The following is a 27,877-nucleotide window of genomic DNA, read 5'->3' as shown; positions in this document are numbered from 1 at the left end:
GAGAGGCCTTTGGGAACAACAGGGACCTCAGTTCTTCGGTGGCCAGGTACGGTCCGGTAGCATTTTTCTGAAAGCCACGCACCCACTTGCGCAGCTTTTCACGAGAAATGTCTCTAACCTCCGCTGAGGGAGGGTTATGGAAGGCCTCAACTAGGTGGGCCTGGCAGACCGTACAATCCAGTGGATTCCAGAACTTCAAATCCCCTTTCTTGTCTGCACAAGGGGCGTGAGTCCTACAAGCCGTATGCCCGTAAAACTGCGGGCGTTTCACAGCGCAGAAGGCGAAGTCACACTTCATCTGCTCCTCCTGTGGAAGAAAGAGAAAATGAGTATGGGGGAGTCATAGGAATGGCTCTTAAATTAAGTTAATATTAATCATTAATTTTAACTTAAAGAAGGTGTGATGCATAGAGAATGAAAACAGTAAAGGAGAACACGCTCCATGCATCTCGCCCGGCTGGTTACCATAAGCTTGGTCCTGGGATAATCCAAATGACCGAGATCATTGGATATAGTTTCCTAGGATTCCCATTATATTGGAACTCCATGGAAAGCCAAGGACAAGGTTGGGATCGAATTCATTCGGTTCCCAGTTAAGAGCCAGAAGGCCTCATAAAGGTAACTGCTTCTGGCAACCAGCCGTGCTAAGATGCACATAGCATGCTGGAATTAGAAGAATGCAAAGAGACAGCATGATCACTAATAAAGCAGTACTAGGTACTGATCTTAAAAGCAAAGCAGCTTATCTATTTGCTATGTAGGGCTATCTTAGTCTTATGATAGCTACAGAGAGGGGGTGCAAGTATTCTTGACGCCTCCGGGGCATCCGGCAAGCCGCCGGCATGCCGGAGCTCGCTCCAGCATAGATTCTGGCATTAGAACAGACAATTTTCAAAAGTCAGTTAGATACCAGGATGGCGGCCGCCGGCACAACGGCGGCACGCCGGCAAGGAGCGGCGGCTCCGGCAGCCGGAGGATGCCAGGTTGGTGACTGGGATAAGGATGGTACAGGTAGTATCGGGTTGCCGGCAGTATATGCCGGCACTCCGGTGATCGACCGGCAAGCGGACGATTAGATAGGAGTAGGAGAGCCGCCGGTAGTAGCCGGCGGCAGCCGGCAGTCCCTCGGTACACGGGGGGCTGGCGGCAAGGGTAGGGAAGTCACCAAGAGGGAGGCAGGTATTGCCGACAGTAGAGGCGACAAGAGACCGGCACCCGGATAGATAGAGAGACAGGGGGAGGGGGGAAGGAATGCAGGAAGTACCGTCAGGGTTCCAGACATCCCTCCCCCTCCCTGAGAGGGTGTACCCATGATAGAGACAGGCTCTAACATCCATAAGCAGGGGTCACTATGGACCGGGAGCAGGTAGCCCAAGGGAGGGCTAGGGAACACCCAAGAGGGGGGGGAGACTCCCCTATGCAGAACTACACTAGTAACTAACCTTATAGGACACTATGAAGGTATATGTACCAGAGCGGACTGCACAGGGAAGCTCGGGTAGCCCTACTCATCCACCCTAAGGAGGATTTGTAGGACAGGGGACAGATGAGTATAAACTAACCTAAGCATAGGCTAGGCTATACAAGAGATAGGTGGGGAGGGAGAAGAGAGAGGTCTTCCCAGGAAGGGTTTCTGTACCAGAGCGGCCACTAAGGGAAGGGAGGACACTCCCTAACCTAAGATCAGGCTGATCGGCTAAAACGGTGCAAGAGTACAGTTTCAGCATGGAACAGAGAAACCTTCCTAACCCGACCTAGAACAGGGCTAAAAGTCCTGAACTAGGCAAGGAAGAAGACATATCGCTATCGCAGGAAAGTCATAGACTATCCTAGCCATAGAGGTAGGCTAGCCTAACCTCACTCTCAGACGCAATCCTAAAGGGGGTTCATTCCTTTAGGGAGGACTGAGAGGCGATATATATATACTCTATTAGACAATTAATCCCTTTACTCAGAAAAGGGATCAAGGCTAAATAGAGGGAATGCCAAGGCAGGGGATGAAGGAAGCATATAGGGGTCCTAAGGTTAGGTTAGGCTAGAAAGAATCACTGACTAGCCTATCCCCTATATGGTCCCTGAAGGCGAAAACATTTGCATCACTAGTCAAAAGTATTGTAAAATAATAATGCCACTATCTTCATAACTTAGTCTAGGATCACTAATAAATCATGCATGAACACTTGTATGTAGGCTCCTGGCCTGGGGGCTATAGTAGCCGACTGGTATGAGGTCAATCGATGACCGATAAAAAGCGTCTAAACACGATATAAAAGTTCCTAGCTATGAAGACTAAATAAACTAATGTATTCGATTAGTATATAATGCCGGAAGCGTTGTTGTGGCTAACTAAATAAGACATGCAAAACAACAACGACGCCATAAAATGGCGGGTCCGGTAGAGGCACAGCTCTGCCACAAAACATCAATTATTTCGCGAAATAATATTTACTTTACGGCCAGAGCTTAATTAAACAATACTGGAACCTTGTACTCAACTTTCCAGAAGAAGGCGAGGCTGAAGGTAACGACATAGCGAAGATGCAAAGCGATAAAGTTAACACAAGGGAAAATCCGTCTAAGTAGGGCAGCTACTAAACAAAGGATAAAGACGCGCGTGACGTCATTAGAGCAATGGCGTCCGTTTGTTTACGTCTCGAGTATCAGTAGTAGCCACGAGTGAGATTAGCTGTGGAACGGCTCCCAGCTATTCTCAGCCCTTACACACCGAAGCATTAACTCTGTTCGGGGTGGAGATAGCTATGTGGCACGTTCAGACATGCGTGTCCCCTGTTGTATTACGATGTCTTAAAGGGAAACCTTTGAGATACTCGCTCCAGAAGTTAGAATTCTGTGATAACCTGTGGTTAAATTCTCTGGGAATATCTTAGTAGTCTTATACCCAAGGAAGCTACCAAACAGGAACCTTCCATCAGGACGCCATGGCTTGAGCCCAAAAATATATATATATATATATATATATATATACATTTATATATATATATATATATATATATATATATATATATATATATATATATATATATATATATATATATATATATATATATATATATATATATATATATATATATATATATATATATATATATATATATATATATATATATATATATATATGTTTGTGTGTATGTGTGCGTTTTCTATGTATGTGTAATAGGGTTTATGTGAATATTGTTCATAGAACCTACCTGTATTTTTCTGTATCCATGTTAATATTTTTTTTCACATACTTTCAATTTCAGCAGCCTTTTTAGTTATTATAGTAACTGTAATCTTTATTAATTTCATGCTTTAATATTGAGTTTCCCTATTGAACAAAAATAATTATACCCTTAAATGGCATTGGGTTAAATAAAACAGCTTGTTTATTTCATGAACAGCTCTCCTTTATCGTAGAATAATCATAAGTTACCAGAAATAAATTAGAAATTATAAATTGAAAAATAATAGCATAACTGCAATGGAAATTCATGTGCGGTCATTTTGACAGCTTGGTTGTTCTAGGGGGTTAACCATCAGTAGCCGTTCTAGTGTTAAAGCCTCAAGCTCCTTATTGGACAAGTAGCAGAAGGTTGAGGGTATTGTTACCCAGTTTTAGTTTGTATGATTGAAAAGGTTTGACTGGCCCTTATTCTTTTCTTCATTATCCCCTCTCTTGGGGAAAGCAGCATCCTGGGTTCTCTGCATAGCTGACCTCAAACCGCTGCAGGTAAACCATGCTCCCTTGTGTTCCTAGTATTAAGATTAATACTGTTATGTCCCCATACCCTGACGAGGTGGTATTGGAAAAGTCCTAGTCTACAAGTTTCCATCTAAAGAACTTCAGAACAACTTTCTAGGACGAGTCACACTTCTTCATACCTTCACACACAGCTTGCGTAGGCTGCAGACCTTGCGTAGCAAGGTTCTAGCGAGGTGCTTACACACACAAATAAGGAGTCCCCGGGCAAAGCCAAAAGCCAGACTGGCTGGGATGTCCACCCTTCCTAATGGGTGAGTCACCCCTATTAAATAGCGTGGTTTGTATTCCAGTTACGGAACAAATGACAAATTCGTAGATAATTTGTATTTTTCCTAACTATACAAACCTTAACTATTTAACCAAACTTGCCCGCCAACCCTATCCTCCTTAAAGTCCTACCTTCAAGCAAAGTGAGCTCAAGCACAGTTGTGCGAGAGGGGGCGGGTAGCAAGCTACCCTCCCCTACCCCCGCTAACTAACAGTGTAGGTAGTAAACCCTCGTTAAAAATTAATGGCTCGTCATTTCAGCTACGCCGAAAGTAATACCCCTATTAAATAGCTAAGGTTTGTATAATTAGGAAAAATACAAATTATCTACAAATTTGTCATCTTTTACAGATTCCTTGAACTACAGTATAGTTCCCAATTATGTGAGAATTTGGTCGATCACGACCTTGGAGAACTGGAAAATCTCAGATTTTGTTACACATAATGGGCATAATTACATTAGGACCAAGGCAAACAGCACCAGTCAAACCTTTTTACTACCCATTTTCAATACTTTCTATGCACTATACAGTACTGTATTTGTTCCGTAACTGGAATACAAACCACGCTATTCAATAGGGGTATTACTTTCGGCGTAGCTGAAATGATAAGCCATTAATTTTTAACGAGGGTTGACTACCCACACCGCTAGTTAGGGTAGTTTGGTACCCCCCTCCCCCTCTCACACACCTGTGCTTGAGCTCACTTTGCTCTCGGCTCGGATGGTGGTCGGACCTGTCCGCTCTCATCCTCGCCGTCATTTGGCAGCCATGTAATTGGTTTTGTCTTTTCTTTTTCTAGTTCTGTATATGTGAAGTTGGCCTCTGCAATCATGCGCACCTGCCCTGGGTTTCCCGACCACCCCTGTGGAACATTCATGTCGGCTGTCGAGACTGATCTTCACGCCCTTTGTCCTTCTTGTAGAGGCCAACGGTGTGATAGCAACAAAAAGTGTAGTGAGTGTAGGAAGTGTTCTACCTCGCAGTGGGAGAGGTTTTCGCGACGACGGAAAAAGAAGTTGAAACGGGATATTTCTCCTTTGAAGGTTGCTTCGAAAGGCGAAAAACCCAAGGCCTCTTCTTCCGTTGCCCAAACCTCCTCCGAAGCTCCCACTCGGTTGATCTCTTTCGAGAGACCGTCGAGTGGTAGCGTAGACCGATGTAATGTTTACCAACCTCGGGACTCGAGAGATGACGTTGCTTCCCCTAGCGAAGCAGCTCCACCTCTCCCCCCGGGGGAGGATATGTCACTAACCTCCCTTTTCTAGATTTGGTCCAAGGAGGTTTTGCTTAACTACATCCGATTGGGTGCCGCTGTCAAGCATTCGTCGTCTCCGTCAGAGGTTGATCCTCTGTCTCTTGTCGACGTTGTGGTGTCAGAGGTATCCAATGCGGTATCACCCATCACCGCTTCCACTCCAAACGCTACGGTAGCTGACGGCTTAGTTTCTCCCGTTCCTGTTCAACCTACGAGGGAGAAACTAAGTCCGTTGTCAGTCTCGCCTGCTAGTGTTTCTCTCCCTCGGGGGAGTTCACTTACAGAGACTCCTCTTCGGAGGACTGCAGAAGGTCAGCTTGCTGATCCACCGGCTCCCAGAGGGCATATTCGTCGGAAGGCTCTGTTTCCTCTTCGCCATAGAGGCCTTCCTTCACCTGCCGTGAGGAGGTGCCTCTTTGGTTCAACATCGATGCAGTCCCCCGCAGAGGAGCCTCTAGACCAATCATCCATCACTGCTCCTGCATTGGTCCTAGACCTCTCTGCAGATCATTCGCGATCTCCTTCGGTGGAAGGTCGTCCTTTTAAAGGACATGTCGACCTTCCACCCGACAGACCTGCCGGCCTGCCGTTTCCATTTCTACATGGGCCTAACAATACTCCACCCAAGCACGCTGTTGCCCGCCAACAATATACGGGCTACGCGCCCACGAGACTTGACGATCGCTCTTTAGTAGCTCGTCAGGCCCCATCACTACGCGCGGATCCTCACCATAACCCTAACATAGGGCATCAAGAGTGTACGTGCAAACACGCGCATACGCTCCAACAGGAGCATAGCTCCATCACGCGCTATGCGCACCCTCATCCGTATATGCGCCCACGTTCTCCTGCGCAAACTGTGCCCACGCACCCTGTGCTTACCACAGTCTCCTACGAGCCCGCACCCATCTGCGTGCTAACACTCACCTGCGCGCCAGCGCTCACCTGCGCGCAAACTACGTGCGCACCATCAACCTCCTGCTCGCCAGCGCTCCCCTATGCGCCAGTACTCTCCTACTTGCCAGCGCTCCCCTATGCGCCAGTACTCTCCTGCGCGCCAACACTCTCCTGCCCACACGCATATGCACCCAACATCTGACTCTCCTGCGCGCCATGCTGCACACCACCTTATAAGCTATGTAAAACCTGCGCGCCAACTCTCAACGGATAGCAGGACTTCCGAGAAGTCAGCAATGCTGCCTTTTCCCACGCGCCAACCAGTACCAACGCCCAGCGCTCACCTGCACGCCAGCCTTCTCCCGCGCACATCCACAAGGATACCCGCGCGCGACCTGCGCACATGCGCCTATCCTCTCCTAGGGATGCGGGCCAACATTCTCTTGCACTCCTGCGTGCCCCACATAATTTCACTGCGCGCCCGCGCGCTAGAGAACTTTCTCCTGTGCTAGCGCGCCCACCCTACGGCCAGCATAGATGCGCGCGAACGCTCTCCCACGCTCTCAACGTGATAACCCTGCGCGCGCGAATACTCTCCCGCGTGTGCGCGCCAACAGTCTCCCGCGTGTGCGCGCCAACAGTCTCCCGCGCACGAGCCCCGATATTCTCCCGTGCGCGAGCGCCATTATTCTCCCTCGCGCGAGCGCCATTATTCTCCCTTATGCGAGGGCCATTATTCCTCTCGCGCGAGCGTCTATATCCTCCCGCGCACGAAACTACTGAACAACGTACGGCTAGGTCGCCATCGCCTCCTTCCCCTCCCCGCAAGCGCCTACCACTGCGCATTGTGGGGGAAGGGAAACTTCCAGACGGGTCCAGGATCCCAAAGCTACCACAGGCGAACCCACCAATGGTAGTAACTCCTCCCAGGGATCCTTCAATCCCTTTCCCTTCAAAGGATATGTCTGACAGCGCATCTGTCAGCCAACAGCCCTGGTTTGGTGCCCTGATCAGAGCCGTAGCTCAGGCTTTCAACCCCATCCTCTCTGAATTGGGACACAGAACCATGGCTTCTTCTACCCCTTTGAAGAGGAAGAGAGGAGTTCCAGACGCTGTCACTTCCCCAAGGGCGAAACTGACTCCACGCAGGCCTTCGAGGCAGATTCCTTCTTTTCCTCAGACTGCCTCTCCTTTCCTTTCGGACGAAGATTTCCTGTCCCCAAGGGAATCCCGTGAAGAGAGACTTTCCCCCATCGCACCAATGGGGGAAACCTCTCTTCGCGCCAAGGGGTCTAATGAGTCGGGGATTGAAAGGAACATGCCACCCTCTTCAATGTCGGAGTCCTACATCCTTCCCAGAAAGGAATCTAAGGACTCCCAAAACATTGCCGAAGTCCTCTACTAGGACTAGGATGGAGCCCAAGAGCCTTTTGGGATAGAAGGAGACTTCGCTGCAAGTCCTACAGCAGGAGGAGACCAGCAAGAGTCAGAACATGCATTTTGGCAAGTTTTAACTCTGAGGGCTCTCAACGGGTTTTCCGACCCAGAGATCCCTCCTCGAGAGGGCATGGACAAGGTCTTGGACCGTGTCTTTGGTACTCAGAAAACCTCTAAGACCAGTGCAGCCCTGCCCTTGTCTCGGGGGTTAAGAGTACCAGGGACAAGATCTCACAACAGCTCTCCGAGATGTCCTCCTCCAACCGTTCCGGTGCCACCAACAAGCTCCTCCCACCTCGCGTACAGCAGAGGAGGTACTTTGAGATCCTGAAGGAGCCTTGTTTAGCTGTTCCTCTTCACCACTCACTGAAAGAGCTAACCAGGGGAGTCCTTCTTGAGAGACTGTCCAACCGGCAGGTCTCATTCGCGACAGCCGAGATTCTCAACCAGGAGAAAGTTGTGAAGTGTGCTATGCAAGCCACTTCGTGGCTCGATATCTGGTTGGGGGCCTTAGGTATCCTGATACGTTCTGAGGACTTCTCCAAGGAACGTACCAGGAAAGCTATGGAAACATTCCTTCTCTCAGGTACTCGCGCGATCGAGTTTCTGGCCCACCAAGTCTCGAACTTGTGGGCAAATACCATCCTGAAACGTTGGGATGCAGTAGCTGAGAGATTCCATCAGAAGGTCCCTAGCATCGAGATCAATAGGCTCAGACATTCCTCCCTAGAGGTATCCGTCTTGTTCGAGCCTAAGGATGTGGAATATGCTGCTGAGAGGTGGAGGAAGTCTCATCAAGACTCCCTCCTTCATAGGGCTATAACATCCAAGCCCTATAACCCTCCAGCACCACAGCAGTCCCGTCCAGTCAAGACCACTATGCCGAAAACAGCAGCGAAGACCTTGGTGTCTAAGCCCTTTCCTGTCAATGAAAGGAAAGGCAAAAAGTCCTCCAGGGGAGGCAAGAATCCTAGAGGGAGCATCCAAGGCCGTAAACGCTAGGATAGGCAGTCCCCCTGCATTTCCACTGGTGGGGGGATGCCTACAAAGTTGCTCAAATAGGTGGAAGCAACTCAGGGCCAATTCCTGTACAATCTCCATGATCAGTCTAGGATATTGCATCCCGTTCATAACATCTCTACCTCCCCTGACGACGAATCCAGTGTTATTGAACTCCCTTGCCTTGGGATCGGCAAGGGGGCAAGCCCTTCGGGCAGAAGTCCAGACCCTGTTGAAGAAGGGAGCTCTCCAAGAGGTCCTCGACGGATCCCCAGGATTCTTCAGTCGACTCTTTCTTGTAAAGAAGGCGTGTGGAGGCTGGAGACCAGTCATCGACCTCTCAGCTCTGAACAAGTTTGTCAAACAAGCTCCGTACAGCATGGAGACTGCGGACACAGTCAGACTAGCAGTAAGACCGCAAAACTTCATGTGCACACTGGACCTAAAGGACGCGTACTTCCAGATCCCAGTCCATCTGTCTTCAAGGAAGTCCTTAAGATACAGCCTAGACAACAGAAAGTACCAGTTCAAGGTGCTGTGCTTCGGTGTCTCCACAGCACCACAAGTCTTCACCAGAGTGTTCACCCTAGTATCATCTTGGGCACACAGGATTGACATCCGTCTCCTCCGTTATTTGGACAACTGGTTAATCCTAGCAGACTCGGTGTCAACCCTTCTTCAACACCGAGTCAAACTTCTGAGACTTTGCCAAGATCTGGGGATCATGGTAAATCTCGAGAAGTTGATTTGAGAACATTGTATGCCCTTTGTCTACAAGGTCAGCCACTAGCTCATCACGGGTTAACTCTAGCTAGGTAAATGTAGGCACTAGTAAAGCTACTGCCGAAATTAGTCCTTTGCGTGTATGCACAGCAGCCCTGCATCAGTTGGTAAACAAACCAAAAATTCAGCTGATTTTCACTAGACTCAAGAAACTCAGTCTGCGATACACACATATGAAGAGAAAGAAACCAAGAGAGGCAAACCTTGAAAGTGAGAAATTACTGTATTTGACGGTATATAAGACGCACGGGCATGTAACACGCACCCTCATTTCAGCGGTCAGATTCAGGAAAAAAGTTTTTTGTGTATTTGCACAAGATATCTCAATAGCAGGAGATAATAATAATAATAAAAATAATAATAGTAGTAGTAGTAGTAGTAGTAGTAATAGTAATGATAATGATAATAAAGGCAATTAGCCAGTATAGACAAGCAATAAGCATACACAAGACATCTCAACTGCAGGAAATATGTAAGCTGTTAGTATAGGCATGCAAAGTAGTCACAATGATAACAAAACATTGGGCATGAAAATAAAGCCAGCAATGCATAAAGTACGAGGTTAGATAAAGTAGAATCCTTTTTTATAAAATCATTCTACCACTTCACTTAAACATACAAGTAAACATAAGGAACCAGGAAACATCAGATACTTTGTATGCTAATTAATTGTTGTACAATAAGACTTCAAAATGTACTATCATTAGAAAATTAACAATTTATTGAAAATGTCATACATATGGACTAAAAAGTCGCACAAATTTACTAAGTGAATCAAAATTTCGTAAGTTGTACAGCACTGGGTCATACATCCGGCAGGCAACGCTGGCAACGTTCATACTGTAGTTTTATTCCTCGCCAAGAGATGGCATTATCGGTAAATCTGATGTTTATAAACACAAGTCACAGCGTTTTAGATTAGATTACTTTTATTTTTATGAATTCATTTTTAAAGCACTGTTAATAATACAGTGAATACCAACAATAAGTTATAATAAGAAGGCATGGAGTTTAGAGTAGGTAAAAGTACCAAGCATAAGGAGGGTTTGTGAGCATCAGAGAAGATTATCCTAGGCCTACGGGAGGTCTCAAACTTCACCTACGACGTATAAGATGCAGGGCGATATTTTTAGTGAAAATTTTGGAAAAAAGTGTGTCCTATATGATGTTAAATACGTTATCTCCTTTTCAAACCTTACGTGACCTTATTGCTGAGAATTCCTTAAGTGGTGTAAGGTGAAATAAACGGATTTTGAGCGAAGCGAAAAATCTATTTTGGGTGAGATAGCCATGTCGTCCTGATGGAAGGTTCCTTCAGTAGCTTCCTAAGGGTATATTTGACTAGAGTGGATATTCCCAGAGAATTAAACTAAAGGTTATCACAGAATTCTAACTTCTGGTGCGAGTACCCTAAAGGTTTCCCTCTAGGATATCGTATATCAACAGGGGACGCATGTATTAACACGCCACATAGCTATCTGCACCCCATATAGAGTTAACGCTTCAATATGGAAAGGTGGCTGAGTAACTGAGGAGCCGGTCCAAAGTTACTCTCATACGTGGCTACTTTTGGTACTCGAGACGTAAACAAACGGGCACCATTGTTAAATGACGTCACGTCCGTCTTATTCCGGCGTTCAGCTCCTACCAATCTCCGCGATACAGTATGTCAGGGAGGGGCCTGGAAGGCTGAACTGGAACAGACGGGTGGGTCCATCAGGACGACATGGCTATCTCAGCCAAAAATCCGTTTTTTGGGCTCAAGCCATGTCGTCCTGATGGAAGTGTACCAGAGAATTAATGTATCATGGATTTTTTCCCAATCCATGTGCCTAGGTCTTCGAACAATATTCCTATGGTCTGGCGACCGTGGAGACTGTGACATTCTTAGTAGATGTCTTTACCAGAGGTTCTACGATGTTCTGGCTTCCTGCCCCCCTGGCAGGGGAGTCTTGGTGGACAAGAGGGATATCTCGAAGTGATCGGTTAAAGAACTACTCACCTGGTGGAGAGATCGTGCCGGTCTCGGAGACAGATCGAAGGTTCATATTCGTGTAGGAACATTATTAAGTCATTAGGTGAGTATACAATATAAGATACTTATATCATTCTCATTATCATTAGAGGAAAGGGGGTAAATGAAACTATAACAATCATATATTTCTTAATAAAGAATAGGAGCGAAAGGAGACGCACATGGTAAATAAAATAGACATTTTATTTCTAAGTTTGCAAGTAATTATAGAAATTAATTACAATAATGATTATAGAATTTATTTACAATAATAATAAATAATGCACATAGAATTACTGAAGAGATGGTGATCTTGAGTCTGAAAAGGAAAAAAAAAAATTTTGCCTTTAAACACAAGTTCCCGGGAAAACGCCAGTCTTTTAGAGTTCAATTAACACTCCATGCTCGAGAGCATGTGGCACACGTGCAAAAATTCTATGACATTTCACCTTGATGAAGAACAGTCTATTAGAAACGCTAAGTGTCCATTGAATCACTATGTATCACGGTAGGGTCAACACAGGCACCCGTAGAGTTAGAGTCCCGAAATAACTCACTGTTCTATGCAGATTTAATCAGCAGGTTTCATTACACTACCTGCGGCTACCACAAATCGTTTCACTTCGTGCACCTGTTTCGCATAGTGCTTGAAGAACACGCGCGATGATTTCCAGCCCGTAAAACTCCTGAGGCTTTCAAAATCCATTCTTTGAAAGAAATTCAGGGAAGAGGCGACTTTCCTAGGATCATGACCTGCGGGTGTACTGTCAGGATCCGCTCTGCGAATGAAGTAGGTGATTTTCGCTCGTAGTTGTTACAGTGACAGGTCACTACCCGAGGTTTCTCCTTTGAAGAGTTGTCCTCCACCGAAGTCTGAAGTTCTTCGAAGATAGACCTTAAGACTCTCCACTGGGCATAGAGAGACATCTTCCTTCAGGGGGCAGATTCTCCAAGGGCCCCATCTCTTGGTGAGTAGTTCATTCTTTGCGAGAAACGTTGGGTTGGGGAAGAGGGTAAGTTCCCCCGTGTCAGCGAACTGTATTTGGCCCTCTTCTCTTGATAATGCCACTATTTCACTGACTCGGGCTCCCGAGGCGAGAGCAAAAAGGAAAATAACTTTTTGAGTCAGGTCTTTCAGAGGGCAAGAATCGTTGTCCAGACTAGAGGCAAAATGGAGCACCTTATCCAGGGACCAGGAGATAGGTTTTGGAGGAGGTGCTGGACGTAGTCTAGCGCATGCCTTTGGTAGTTTATTCAAGATTTCGCTGGACAAATCAATCTGGAAGACGTATAGGAGTGGTCTAGTCAAGGCTGATTTACAAGTGGAAATTGTATTGGCCGCTAAGCCTTGTCCATGAAGGTGAATGAAGAAGGACATGCAAAAATCAATGGCGATTTCCGTAGGATTTTTTGCCATGACGAAGGAAACCCATTTTCTCCAGGAAGATTCGTATTGCCTTCTGGTAGACTCTGTTTTGTACTCCTCGAGGAAGTCTAAACTATTCTTCGAGATCCCAAATCTTTTCTTCATGGCTAGGGAGAGAAAATCATGAGATGAAGGTCCTTGACTTTCAGTGATGAAGCGAAGACAGTTGACTTCTGTACCTGTTGGGAGAGAACTGGGCCCGGCAGGGGGATCAGCTTGGGCCTTTGAAGGTTCTCAATTTGGAGAGGACTTTCAGCAGAAGGTTGGGTGGAGGGAACAGGTAGATCTTGGACCATCTGTTCCAGTCCAGGGACATGGCATCCACTGCTTCTGCATTGGGGTCCTCGTAAGGGGCCACATATCGAGGAAGTTGATTGTTGTCGCTCGTCGCGAAGAGGTCGATCTGAAGTTCTGGGACTTGGCGAGAGATGAAGGAGAATGATCTTACGTCTAGGGACCATTCCGACTCTATGGGGCTTGTCCTTGATAGAGCGTCTGCTGTCACGTTGCGGAATCCTTGTAGGTGAACTGCAGACAAGTGCCATTTCTTCCTGTCCGCCAGACAGAAGATGGGTAGAAGCACCTGATTTATCTGGGGTGATCTCGAGCCCTGATGATTGAGACATCTGACTACCACCGAGCTGTTCAGAGTCAGACGGATGTGGATCGAGGGAGGCGGGGAAAGTTTCTTCAGGGTGAGAAGAACCGCCATGGCCTCCAAGATGTTGATGTGAAACGTCTTGAACAGGGGAGACCATGTTATTTGAACCTGCTGTTGGTGGGAGAGACCTCCCCAACCCTCCAGAGAGGCGTCCGTGTGGATGTTGATCGATGGAGGCGGGTGTTGAAGAGGGATGGACCTTTTCAGGGCCTTTGCTTCCGACCACGGCTTTAGAAGTGAGCGAAGTCTGTTTGGAAGCCGTCTCATGAGGTCTCTTCGAGCGATGGATGCGAAACGTCTCCAGACTCCCGCGGCATCCTTTAGCTGTGCGCGTAGCACTGGGTTTGTCACTGAGGCGAACTGTAGGGAGCTGAGAACTTGTTCCTGTTGGCGTCTTGAGATCCGTTTGGATTTTAGAAGCCTCCTGACAGACAATGCTATTTCCTTCCTTTTCTTCAGTGGGATGGAAAGGCGGTGTGACTGAAGGTCCCAATGGATTCCTAACCATTGGAACTTCTGAGCTGGAGTGAGGCGAGATTTCTCGGTGTTTATCTTGAAACCCAGATGTTCCAGGAACTGGGTGACTTTGTTGCAGGCTCGCAGACAATCATCGGGCGATGTCGACCAGACTAGCCAGTCGTCTAGGTAGGCCATCACTTGGACGTCCTGAAGACGTAGCTGTTGGACGATTGCGTCTGCCAGCTTGGTGAAGATTCTTAGAGCCACATTGAGCCCGAAGGGCATGGCCCTGAAGGCGTAACTTTTCCTTTGGAGTCGAAATCCTAGGTAGGAGGAAGCGTAGTGGTTCATTGGAACGTGCCAGTAGGCATCCGCCAGGTCTATGGAGACCGTGTAGGCCTTGTGAGGCAGTAGGGCCCTTATTTGTTGAAGAGTCAGCATCTTGAATTTGTTGTTCGCAATGAACTTGTTGAGAGGGGACAAGTCGAGAATGACTCTGAGTTTGTCTGAGTCTTTCTTGGGAACACAAAAGAGTCTTCCTTGGAACCTGGTTGACTTTACCCTCTTTATCACCTTCTTGTTCAAGAGTTCTAGGACATATTCTTCCAAGAGGGGGGTCGACAGTTGGAGGAATTGCTGGAAGGATGGGGGTGGTTGAGTCCAGCTCCAGCCCAGTCCGTTCTTGATGATGCTGTATGTCCAAGGATCGAAGGTCCAACGATCCTGGAATTGGCGGAGTCTTCCTCCCACCGGAAGCACTTCATTGCTTCTGGTGTCCCGAGGGTTTGCCACCTCGGCCGCTAGCTCCCCTTCCCCCTCTGCCTTTGGAGGGGCAGCGAGAAGAATCTCTGCCGGAGCCTCTACCTCTGGGACGAAAGGTAGTGGAATGTTGCTCGTAGGCAGAGGTGAAGACCGGTGACTGCGACACCACCGGTTGGGGGACCAGTTGAAAGGTCTGCTGTGGTTGTGCAACCACTTGGGGAGCAGCGGGAGCCAGAAACTGGCGTCTTGGTTGACGTTGCTGGGGCCTAGGCTTGGAGGATTTCCTCTTAGGCTGAGGCCTTCGTCCTGAGAGGACTTCCTCTTTCGGGACATGCCCCACTTGTGGAGAAGGTTCCGGTTCTCCGTGGCGGCTTTGTCCACTATCTTTTTCACCAAGGCTGACAGGAAGAGATATTTACCCCAGATGTTGGAGGAAATCAGTCTCCGGGGTTCGTGTTTCACTGTCGCATTGGCGAACACGAACTCTCTACACTCTACAGGCTCTTCGAGCCTTAACAAAGCTATACAGGTCCTTTGTCACAGTTGCTAGGTGTGACTTCGCTAGGACCATATACAAGTCTGGGACCCTAGTGTCCCTGGCCATGACTTCTAGCTGTATCTGATGTGACAGAGAGGTGGCAAGTCTCTCCTTGGTGTCCTGTTCCCGACGAAGGAGATGGTCGTTCAGTCGTGGGAGGTCCTCGTTGAACTGGCGACCAGCCACATCAGGTTCCAACTTCCCAACCGTAAAGGTGAACTGGATATCTTTCCAGTACCTATCATCGGGGGGAAGAGTGAGGGAGAAGGGTCTGCACTCCTCCAGTGCAGGGCAAGGTTTACCCTCTTCCACCGCCTTCATGACCTCTTGGAAGGCCTTTTCTACAAAGGGGAAGGTCGCAGTAGCTGGAGCAATAAAGGACGGATGCTTTTTGCTCAGTGCTGGCATCTTGGAGTTGGTGAAACCCCGACTCTTCGTTGAGTGAGCCAGCATGGCTTGGGCCTTCGCGAGATCGAACACGATCACTTCTTTTGGTTCGGTCTCTTCTTTTAAGGCTGGTTCGGACCTGAGTCGGACGTAACAGTCTGGATACGCCTCGAAATTCGGGAAGAATTCCACTTCTTCCAGGAGGACAGAACCAATCTTGTCGTTTATTAAGATCTTGCCAGTAGTGATTGGCATATGCTCGGCGTACCTCCATGGGTTAGACTCCGAGCAGTGAGGGAGGTCCTTTACCGAGATCTTCTTCGGTTGTTTGAAGCCGATGAGAGTAGTCCGGAACTGCTCCTGAGTCTCCCTGAGCTTCTTCTCCATAAGGGCCTCCAGCATCCGGAAGACCTCTTGGGTGGCGGATGGTAACGTTTCTGAGGCGGTGGAGGTAGAGGGAACAGGTTCCTTGGTTACTACGGGTTTTACCGGGGGTGTTGGAGCAACCTCGGTCTCCGAATCAGGGTATTCCACCTGATCTTCCTCATAGTCGAGCTCTTCGCCCATGAGGGTCTTCTCCGTACCATCGGACACCTCCGACATACGCTCCACCTCGTCGGAATCGATGTGACACGTACGAAGTGTCTGTGCCATAACGACGTCGGGTTCGACCACCACCTGGATGGTGGGAATCTGGTCTTGAGGGATCACAGAGTCCTTGGATGCTTTCGGGAAAAGCAAGGTCCTTATATCTTCGTTTGGAAGGTAAGGTCCAGAGGTGTTCTTTTGGAAACCGCGCACCCATTTGCGCAGTTTCTCTCTAGCAGTGTCCCGTACCTCCGTGGAAGGAGGGTTGTTGAACGCATCATCTAGGAGACTTATGCAGATCGGACAGTTCTGCGGATCCCAGTATTTAAGGTCGCCTCTCTTGGCGATGCAGGGGGCGTGGGTCCGGCACGCCTTGTGCCCGTAGAAGTCCGGGCGACGAACTCCGCAGAATGAGCTTTCACACTTCATATACTCCTCCTGTAAACGAAAGAGATCATGAGTACATGGAAGGCATAGATATGACTTACATTACTCTAGGCTTAAGAATAACTTAATCTGTAAAATAGCATATAAATTATATGCTCAGGATAGATAAGCAGGAAAGGAAATAGGTAGACACATACTTGTGAATCCCGTCCAGCCGGTTACCGCAACCTTATCTGTAGGCAATTCCTTAGGACCCGAGGGTTCCAAAGGAGGGAGAAATCCATATGGATGAGGCAAGTTAGGCCTCCTTTTAAAGGAATTGTCCACAGAGTAGAAAGGATCTGAGACCACTCAGAACCTAGTGAGGGAGAGGGGGAAAATAGGATAAACCCCCTTGGTAATGGGTAGGTTCCGGCAAGAGACTGTACTAAGAAGCACAGAGTATGCTGGAAATGTTGTACCGTGCAACCATACAGCATAGCCACTATATCAGTGGGTATAACAATACCAACAGGGAGGTGGCCAGGCTATCTGGCTGCATTGGATTGACTGCCGGCGTGGTTCCGGCAGCCACCACGCCGGCAGCCGTGGAAGGGGTGCATGTCCATTAGCGCCTCATAGGGTGGTGCCGGCAGACCGGTGGAAAGCCGGAGACCGGTCCTGCAAGGTGAAATCATCTAGGAGAACACACTGAGTGACCGAGATGGAAGACACCAAGGGGGCGACCGCCGGCACAGCGGCGGGTCGCCGGCAGGGCGGCGGGCCCCGGCAACCGGCGGACTGACGGTATGGTGAACCATAGGTCAACTCATAAGATGAATAGGGCGGATACCTAGAATGTCGGCAATCAATGTCGGCAGATAAGGGGGCGGCAGTCGGCAGGCTGTCGCCAGGTAATCCTAGGGGAAATGTATGGGGTAGATACCCGGGACGTCGGCGGTATGCCGGCAGAGGGCGGCAGCCTCCGGCAGTCGGCAGGCTGTCACCCTAGTAGGGAGGTATTATCTTATGAATAGAGGTCACCTGAGGTGGCGACGGCTATCGCTGGCAGTAGAGGCAGTAAGGGACCGGCACCATAATAGAGAGAGAGAAAGGTAAGGAGGGAAGGGAAGGGTAATATCCTATACTCCACCGGCTCCCCTCCGGAGGGAGTGCGCTCATGATAGGTGTGGATACGCCTATCATCCAGCGGCAGGGGGCCGGCAGACGGCTGGGAGCCTGAGGTAACCCAAGGGAGGGACAGAGAGCACTCAAAGAGGGGAATCCTCCCCCGGCAGGACAGCTGCCGGCAACAACCCCCATAGTTCACTATGAAGGGGAAGTGTACCAGAGCGGCCAGCTCAGCAGAGGAGCAAAGCTAACCCTACCACTCCGCCCAAGGGAGGAGTTGTAGGACGTTGGACGGGTTTGTAGGCAGGCCTACACGAAAGGGATAGAGAGGGGAGGGGAGTAGGGGTCTTTCTAGTGTGGAGAGACTCTGTATGAGATAGGCCACCAAGGCAGGGGAGAACACTCCCCAACCTAGGATAGGTTAGCCCTGATCAGGTACAGCACTGGTGTACTGTCCTAAACTATAATAAAGCAGAATCTCCCCCAGAGCCTAACCTAAACCAGGAGAACCATTCTCCTAGGTTAGGGAGGACTTGAAAGACACGTTGCTAGGTTGCAGGGAGGAAGGGGTGTCCCAACCAAGTGCAAACTGGGGAAGAGCAGAGCCCTTCCTATGGTCTCAGACACGACCCTAAGGGGGATTCATTCCCTTAGGGTGGGCTGAGAGGAGCGATGAACACTGGGTGAAAGGCAAGATTCTCCCAAATATTAAATAAGGGAGAAGCAAGGCTACCCAAAGGGAATTACCCGTAGGTAAGGGGGATTTAGGAAGCATACAAGGGTCCCAGCGTTAGGTTAGGGGAGTGTGGTGCACAGACCGACACGGTCCCTTGTATGGTCCCTCGAAGGCGAAAGCACATGTACAGCACAGTAACTAGTATGGTTAAAATGCCTAAATCTTCATAACTTAACTTAGGAACACTTATATCATGCAGCAATATGAGCACTAGGCTATCAAGTCTAGGGGCTAGGCCAGCGATCTAGTATGGGGTCGGCAAACGTCGGTTGCCTAATGAGCGCTAACGCATAATATAATTACTTCCTAGCTATGAAGGCTAAATAACTAATGATATTAATTAATTAAAGGACCGGAGAAGGCCGTTCTGGCTAACTAAATAAAGCATGCGATAAGAACGGCGGCGCCGTAAAAAGGCGCGTCCGGTCTTGGCACAGCTCCGCCACAAAACACAATATTTTAAGAAAAGTAGAAGTTACTTTACGGCCAGAGCTTATTTAAACAATACTAGGACCTGGTACTCAACTTTCCAGAAGAAGGCGAGGCTGAAGGCTGAGACATGGCAAAGATGAACACACATAAGAAAATCACTTGGGAAAAAGCCAGCTGCAGGTAGGAGCTACAACGAAAGGAATAAGACGGACGTGACGTCATTTAACAACGGCGCCCGTTTGTTTACGTCTCGAGTACCAAAAGTAGCCACGTATGAGAGTAACTTTGGAACGGCTCCTCAGTTACTTGGCCACCTTTCCATATTGAAGCGTTAACTCTATATGGGGTGCAGATAGCTATGTGGCGTGTTAATACATGCGTCCCCTGTTGATATACGATATCCTAGAGGGAAACCTTTAGGGTACTCGCACCAGAAGTTAGAATTCTGTGATAACCTTTAGTTTAATTCTCTGGGAATATCCACTCTAGTCAAATATATCCTTAGGAAGCTACTGAAGGAACCTTCCATCAGGACGACATGGCTTGAGCCCAAAAATATTTTTTATTGAAATTCTATTTTTCAGTTTATATAATAAGAAAATTTTAATTTTGGACATTAAGGTTATTAATCTAAGCTGATTTTTGTGTATTATTATTATCACTTGCTAAGCTACAACCCTAGTAGGAAAAGCAAGATGCTATAAGCGTAGGGGCTCCAACAGAGAAAATAGCCCAGTGAGGAAAGAAAAGGAGAATAAAGTATTCTAAGAAGAGTAACATTAAAATAAATATCTCCTATATAAATTATGAAAACTTTAACAAAACAAGAGGAAGAGAAATAAGATAGTGTGCCCAAATGTATCATCAAGCAAGAGAACTCTAACCCAAGACAGTGGAAAACCATGGTACAGAGGATATGGCACTACCCAAGACTAGAGAACGATGGTTTGATTTTGGAGTGTCCTTCTCCTAGAAGAGCTGCTTACCATAGCTAAAGAGTCTCTTCTACCCTTACCAAGAGGAAAGTGGCCACTGAACAATTACAGTGCAGTAACCCCTTGAGTGAAGAAGAATTGTTTGGTAATCTCAGTGTTGTCAGGTGTATAAGGACAGAGGAGAATATGTAAAGAACAGGTCAGACTATTCTGTGTGTAGGCAAAGGGAAAATGAACTGTTACTAGAGAGAAGGATCCAATGTAGTACTGTCTGGCTAGTCAAAAGGCCCTGTGGCGGGATGTAACAATCGGTGGCAGACAGATAATTTTGTGGCAATCTGCTACACCTGCCTCACTTGATTGGCAGTCTATATCAGCACTATCATCATCATCATCGTCATAATTTTATAGCACAAGAACAATCAAATCCGGTTCATTAACGCAATCCAGGTCATTAACAAGCGATCAATCCCAAGAGCAGTCGTATCAAATTCCTTAAACAAGCCAGGTCGTCACCAATCAAATTCAAATAAATCTTCTCCCCAAAGGAGGAATCACGGCTCAGAATATAAAAAAATCACTTTACAGCCGGCTTTCAAAGAACAAAAAAAACATAACCGACTCCTGCTACAGTCAAATATCCAATGCTTTCGCCCAAGACATTCATTACCGCCCTAACCTAGCTAAAAAGGTATACAAACAACCTCAAATATACTGACAGTCTTTCCCACTACAAACAATCTTTCGCTAACTACCCTTGTTCTTCGGCGCGCACCGCGGACACACAAACACACATGCACACACAAACACACATACTCTCTCGCTCACGCGCGATCTAACAAAACTAAAGCAAATGAAATTCTCTCTCTCTCTCTCTCTCTCTCTCTCTCTCTCTCTCTCTCTCTCTCTCTCTCTCTCTCTCTCTCTCTCTCTCTCTCTGACAAAACTAAAGCAAATAAACACACTTTCTCTCTCGCGGTTTGACAAAACTTAAGTAAATAATCTCTCTCTCTCTCTCTCACTCTCTCTCTCTCTCTCTCTCTCTCTCTCTCTCTCTCTCTCTCTCTCTCTCTCTCTCTCTCTCTCTCTCTCTCTCTCTCTCTCTCTCTCTCTCTCTCTCTCTCTCTCTCTCTCTCAATTTGGCAAACAAAAAAAATAAATTAAAATAAAATTAATCCTCCACAGCCCCTGTAACTCTCTAGCCATAGTATCTCAATGTGGCTGGTGCCCTGGACAACCTACTACTTATAAGGTTAGATTTTTCCATATCAGGCATTGTAGTGGGTTTTCTAGGTCTTTTAATATTAAAAGACTTCCATGAGTTAAAGGTTAACATTTTAAACTTTTGAAAAAGTTTTACATAAGATCTTACGAGAAAATTTTTTTTCTGTTGACTTTGGCTTCAAGAAATTAATTGGTGAACCACAAGCAATATCTTTAAAAGAAGGCTTTGGTGATCATAAGTTGGTTTTATCCATTTTCCCTGATATCCGAGTTAAAAATGAAATTAACACTTAATTATTTTCCACAATTTTTTCAAATTCCTTCTTTACAAAAAGATATGGTTGTTAGTTCAAGGTACAGTATAGTTTTCTTTGACCAGTAAGAGTCATTCAGTGTTATTTGGATGAGTCTACAGATATTATAAGTAATATGGCTATTTTGTTTGGTGGCATTAGTATTATGCTGCAACCTCTATCCAAGAATGCAATATCTTTCAGTATTACTGTTTAGTCACAAAAGCTCAAGGTAATTTGATCCAAATTTAGTGTAAGATTTAAAAATTAGGGCTCATGATGTAGAAAGTACAGTTACATCTCAAATTTTTGCCAAAATCTTTCTTTAGAAAGGGTTTTAGAGGCATCTCAAAGGTTTACAAAATAGGTATTCGTTAAAAATTATCTTTGGAGTACAGGTTTACATGGAACTATTGTTGGACTTTATGACCTAATGTGGATGTAGGAATGTGGTTTGATAGCATTGTGAATGTGATTTGTTAGTTATTATTATTATTATTACTTGCTAAGCTACAACCTTAGTTGGAACAGCAGAATTTTATAAGCCCGAGGGCCACAACAGGGAAAATAGCACTGTGAGAAAAGGAAATAAGGAAACTACAAGAAAAGTATTTAACAATTATGAAATATTTTGTGAACAGTAACAACATTAGAATAAATATTTCATACATAAACTATAAAAACTAAAAAAAAAACAAGAAGAGAAAAAGTGTGACCAAGTGTACCCTCAAGCAAGAGAACTCTAACCCAAGACAGTGAAAGACAATGGTACAGAGGCTATGGTACTATCCAAGACCAGAGAACAATGGTTTGATTTTGGCGTGTCCTTCACCTAGAAGAGCTGCTTACCATAGCTAAATAGTCTCTTCTACCCTTACCAAGAGGAAAGTAGCCCCTAAGCAATTACAGTGCAGTAGTTAACCCCTTAAGGGAGGAAAAATTGTTGGGTAATCTCAGTGTTGTCAGGTGTATGAGGACAGAGGAGAATATGTAAAGAATACACCAGACTATTTGGTGTATGTGTAGGCAAAGGGAAAATAAGCAGTAACCAAAGAGAAGGGTCCAGTGAAGTACTGTCTGGCCAGTCTAAGGACCCAATAACTCTTTAGCGGTAATACCTCAACGGGTGGCTGGTGCCCTAGCCATCTTACTACTTACATTTATGTTAGATTTATGCTTTGATGTTGCAGTCTAGTCATCATTTAAATTTAATTTGTTGGTTTTGTAAATTATACATTAAGTTCTAAAGGTAATTAGGATTTGTTATATAAATAATTAGGTAATAGGGTAATTTAGAAAAGTCAATCTGGAGTTTAGAGTCCCTTGAATCTATACTACAGAGAAGTCTAAGACATTATTTGATTAATTATGAGAAACTAAATGCCCTATCTCTTTCCTTCACTGGCTACCCACCACAGTTAGAGTGTGGGAGTCAGAAACATGAATATCAGGGGAGGTAAATAGAAATAAACAGAATTTGGGTAACAATGTTTGTTATCTTATTCTCACCTGATGTTCATATAAATGACCACCCCCTCCCCACTGACTAGTGGTTAGTGGCATTAATAGGAAGGGAATTTACTCGATTTTCACACTGAAGAAGATGATGCATGTGCAGTATGTTACTGTTGGTAGACTCTTGTTAGTTTCATTGTTTACTAGAGTTATGAGACTATTGGAAGGAAAGAAAATGGGTAAATTTTTTACTTCTAAGGAGTAATGTGGACATAACCAAGATTTGGAGACAAAAGTAATATGAACATCAGGTGAGTATAGAAATAAATTTTATTATTGAAAGTTTTATTTTTGTCAATAACGCTTTCAAATATCAGCGTATCAGCTGTTGCAATATGAATTTTACATGGATTGATGTTTTATGTTTATTGCAGGGACTAATAATGAGACAAGAAGGAAAAATTCAAGAGTCTTTTGAACTTTTCCAGCTTTGCAATATTTTGAATCCAAGTAGTATTGAAAATATAAAACAAATGGCACGAGCATTGTAAGTATGATTGAATAAAACTACTTTACTTTATATTTCATTTTGGTATAAAATAGATTGCTTATTGATTTTTAAATAAATTCTATACTAAGAATGACTAAATAACTTTGTTAAAATAGTCTTGCCTAGAAATCTTTATAAGAAAGTATCTTTCCGCTATACAGAAAATAACAATTCCATGAAGATTTTTTTTTTTATTAGGTTTCTATTGGGACGTCACAAATTGGCCGTTGAGGCATATATTCAAGCAGAAAACAAGTGTGATAAAGCAGATTGGGAGATTCATCATAATCTAGGTAAGTGAGAGACTTAATCATAGTGACCTTTGTAATCATAGTATGCCCACATGATGATTCCCAGACACACAGTTTTTGTTCACTAAAGGAGGGCTCTGTTCTGACACTAGCATCACCTGGACCCTTGGGTATCCATCAACCAACCATCTTTTAATTGACAAGTCTGATAACCACACAATAGCTTGATTGTGTGTGTTTTAGGTTATTTTCTGTATGAATGTTCAATTTTTAGTTATTTTATTTTGGTGCCAATCTATTTCCTTTTTCACATTATATTTAGGAAGTGTAAAAAGTGCAAAAGAAAACATCAAATTATGTGAGTACGTACTGTAGCATACATTACTTTTAGGAATCTCCCTTGATGTTCATATTGCTGCTTCTCAAGAAGCTCAATTCATCGATATTTACCTCTAAAGTGTAAAAGAAGAAAATTTATAATTTTCTTTGCTTTCAATAGACACATGCCTCTTGTAAAGTAATGAGATACCAGCTATTAATGGCAAAAATTGAAGTGCCTGGGCCTTTTTTTATTGCAGTTTCTCTGTCAGAGTGTTACACGATGCGCCCCTATTCCGGATTGTGATAAGCTTGTGTTTTAAGTTTTCTTCCTCTGAATTTTTTAGTAATTACTGCACAAGGATATTGCTTTGATTCATATAATTGTTGTGAGGAGTGCAATTGCCTCACTGTTTGTCAAAGGGAAAGTATGTCTCAAGTTTGAGTTCTAATTAAACTTGCTTTTAGTTTGGAGTGTATTCAAAAGAAGAATAGGGTGCAATAGTTGTTTATAGCAAAGTTGATTGTGATATGACATGCCAGCACCGTTCCCAAATACTGTACACACTTAACCCAGCTGAGTTTTGATAGTGATGGGCTTCAAGTTCTTAACTTATTAATCTTCATTTGTTTAATCTCTTAGGACAAGTGAATCTTTTCTTGTAAGTAGTAATTCTGATCTTACCTGGCCAGTTGCTAACCCTAACTTGACTTTCTAAATTGGGTGTAATGGTAATAGTGGTCTATTTAGTAAGGGTTCTGAATATTCACTATGCCTTACAGAGTCAAGATTCTGTCACAGGACCTCAAATTTGTTAATTATTTTAGATCCTTCTGCTGCTAAAATCTTGAATTTCAGCATTCATAGTCAGATAGCAAGGCAGAAGACATATATATACAGTATATGTTCTTGCTCAGTGTAATGACGTTTGCCCGACTCATTTCATGAACATTTTAAAAAGCAGGCAGACAGAAGCTTCCTTGGAATGTTATTATTTAAAGAGGCCATTAGTAGGCCAAGGAGAAGGTCAAAGTGATGCAAAAAATAGAAAAAAGAAAGTGATGAAGAAATTTAGAAAGGACAAAACTTAAAGTAAAGAAAAAATTAAAAGATTAGAAAAAGGAAAAAGAACAAATTTGATTTTAAGGTTTTCGTAAAGTTAAGTGTTGTTTTTTGCCATTTGTTAATGTGTTTTATAAAGTTAAGTGTTCATGATTCCTGCCGTTTGTCCACCTCCTTTGCCGTCACTTTCGCTTTCGGACATCGCATCATTCGAAAGATATTAATGGTTAGGTTATGTTTTGAAGGATTCAAATGTACAGTATTTAGTTGTATTTCACTGTGATTAGTACAGTATAGCTTTATTATAAAATTTAATTTGGTATTTTTCTAGGGCTTGCTTGGAACAAATTAGGCGATTTATATTTAAAAGTGCCCTAATTATACAAAAAAAAAACCATGATACGAAAGTCACTGTGGAACAAGTTAATTTCGTATGTATAGGTATTTATTTGTAACATATATATTTCTGTATTTGAGGGATATTGATCATCCTTGCTCAGTAAGTAACCCTGAAATATGATGATTATGTTCTTGTGGTCCCCTGTGGTAAGGTATAATTGCAGTGAAGGTAAAAGCCCATACTAACCCCTAATAAAATCAATCAGATGATTTTGAGAAAAAGCTATTACGGCTTATTTTTCAAAACATGAAATTTTCAGAGAAAAATTGAAACTATCTAGGGTTGAGAGTGAAAGCTCATGATGTTAGAGTAGTAGCTTCTGCTTTCTAAATTTTACCAGACAGTTATCCTTGAAGAAAGTTGCATAGGCTGCACACAACAGGGTGATAAGAAGACACAATCTTTAAGCAGAGATTATTATTGTGCTTTTAAAATGGAAAGTATGAAAAGTAAATTAAGGAAGTTTTTATGTGACTATGGTAATATGAAAATGAAGAAAAAAATACTCAAAAGCAATGGTAGCTTGTGGTTAAGAGTACTGGGGGTGGGGGAGGGGACAAACAGGTATAAGAAAATTTATTCATAAACTATACTTAATCTTAGAAAAATAAAAACAAAACATTTTTTAACTATAACCTAAATTGTTCTAGTTGAAGCCTGGTCTATTCATGTAAAAATAAAAATCTATTCTCATTATTTTAATTTCTGTAAAAAGATCAATGATTTTCTATTTGATCTCTGGATGAAAACTGAGGAATTTTTTCTCCATTGAAAGCACTGCGAATGCATTTAGTCTTTCTAAAATCATAGTGCTTCTTAGAAATTTTTTTAATCTTTTCAGTGTTGAAAAGCAGCCTTCTGCCTGTTATGTAGTTATAGGAATTGTCAAGAGGATTTTCATCAGTTTTGTAATTTTATTGAGAACATCATATGAATTATTTTCCAAGATAAATTTCAGCAGCTCAATTCACGAATATCAGACTTACATACGAATACTTTTAGTTAGGTTTCAAGGTTTTCTTTGTCAATCACTACCTTTCACCAGCGCACCAATGATGGAACTGCGGGAGCGACATTGCTCTCTCCTCTCCCCGCAGCCTCACATATAGCTTCCAATTTGCACATACGTATAACAGTAAAAAAAAACTGCCGCTGGAACTGTAAAATGCACAGTTCCATTCATAGATTTTTATATTTTTTATAAACTGATGGATGGGTGCTGACATGAAGCTAAAGGATTATATATTGTACAAGTATAAAGAAAGAATTACGGTATAAATGAAATAATTATATCGAATGTTATCGATAATCAAGTGAAAATGGCAATGGCCACAGCAGTTCCACAGTGCCTATGCATGAGCCACCACGGCTCAAAAGTTAAAAACAAGTTAGAAAGTCCTAATTCCAAAGCAAGTTTTGGTGAATTCTCACTGCACATCCATATGAGTAAAACATTAAAAAGAATGCGGAAGGCAGCTATTCCCTGTTAATAGGTGTTGGGTTTTTATGTTTGAGCAAACATTTCTAGCAAAGTACTGTATTGTGCTCCTCTAGTCTTTAAGATATCAGATAACATGTTATATGTCTGAGCAAATTTTACGCTGTGAATGAAGGCTAATTATTGTTTTATGTTCCATTGAGACGGATATCTTTTTCACATTCAAGTGACATTCTCATAGCTCTTGAGGTTGATACACATCTGATATTTTGAAGGGTGAGATGAGAGACCAATAGAAAATTCAAAGTTTTTATCCATTATTAGCCATACCTTAACTAGTTCAAATAATAAATCCTAAATATTTTAATTCAGCTAGGTATGAAAATAAGAGCTTTATATCAATATGAAATAAAAATAAGTAGAAAATTTTTTTCTTGGTCTCTTGTTAGAATTTAACATCATCTCTCTCTCAAAGCCTTATACAGAACACTTTAATATTGGGTTTGAATTTTTTTCATCATAAACTCAACTGTTTTCTTATTTATTTCATGAAATTTACTGGAAGGCATGTGCTGTTAATTTATTAATTAAAAACTTTGACTAAAATAGAATAGAAAAATTTTACCCTGACACATTTAAAGATCCTTTGATCCAGTTGGAAAGAGGTCCTGGTAAATAGTAGAAGTTTAAACAATGTCCCCTTCCAGCATTCGCCATCTTGATTCTTATTCATTCTTTAGTCGCAGTGGTAACAGGTTATGTTTATTTTGTGTGGTGAAAGTTTGGTCAATACTATACTTATCTGTCCGTTAGCCGATTTTTATGTCGGAACCACTTTTATTCCTTCCTTCATTTTGAGGCTCTTGAATACTTCACATGATCATATTCCCTCTTCAGTGGATCAGGCTATACTAGCCCGCTATGCAGAGCATGAGCCATTTTCTATGAATTATTATTCCTTGGGAGAGGTCTTGCCTGCTATTATTGATTTATTATTACTTCAAATAAGACATTTTGAATTCTCTGGAGAATACTAATACCCTGTTG

At 44.1% G+C, this 27,877-nt stretch overlaps 1 protein-coding gene across 4 annotated transcripts in view; it reads left to right on the top strand.

The window, feature by feature from the left end:
- BBS4 (Bardet-Biedl syndrome 4) overlaps nt 1–27,877 on the top strand; it is a 224,305-nt gene that overhangs the window by 70,327 nt on the left and 126,101 nt on the right. For all 4 annotated transcript variants that reach the window (XM_068375477.1, XM_068375480.1, XM_068375478.1 and 1 more), the window contains 2 exons: nt 23,245–23,357; nt 23,559–23,653. In XM_068375477.1, coding sequence (XP_068231578.1) covers nt 23,245–23,357; nt 23,559–23,653 — 208 coding nt within the window. The remainder of the gene's footprint in view (nt 1–23,244; nt 23,358–23,558; nt 23,654–27,877) is intronic.

This window comes from Palaemon carinicauda, chromosome 6 (genome assembly GCF_036898095.1).
Source record: "Palaemon carinicauda isolate YSFRI2023 chromosome 6, ASM3689809v2, whole genome shotgun sequence".
NCBI lineage: Eukaryota > Metazoa > Arthropoda > Malacostraca > Decapoda > Palaemonidae > Palaemon > Palaemon carinicauda.
The sequence above is the reverse complement of the archived record's forward strand: the minus strand, read 5'-3'. Positions and strand labels throughout refer to the sequence as shown.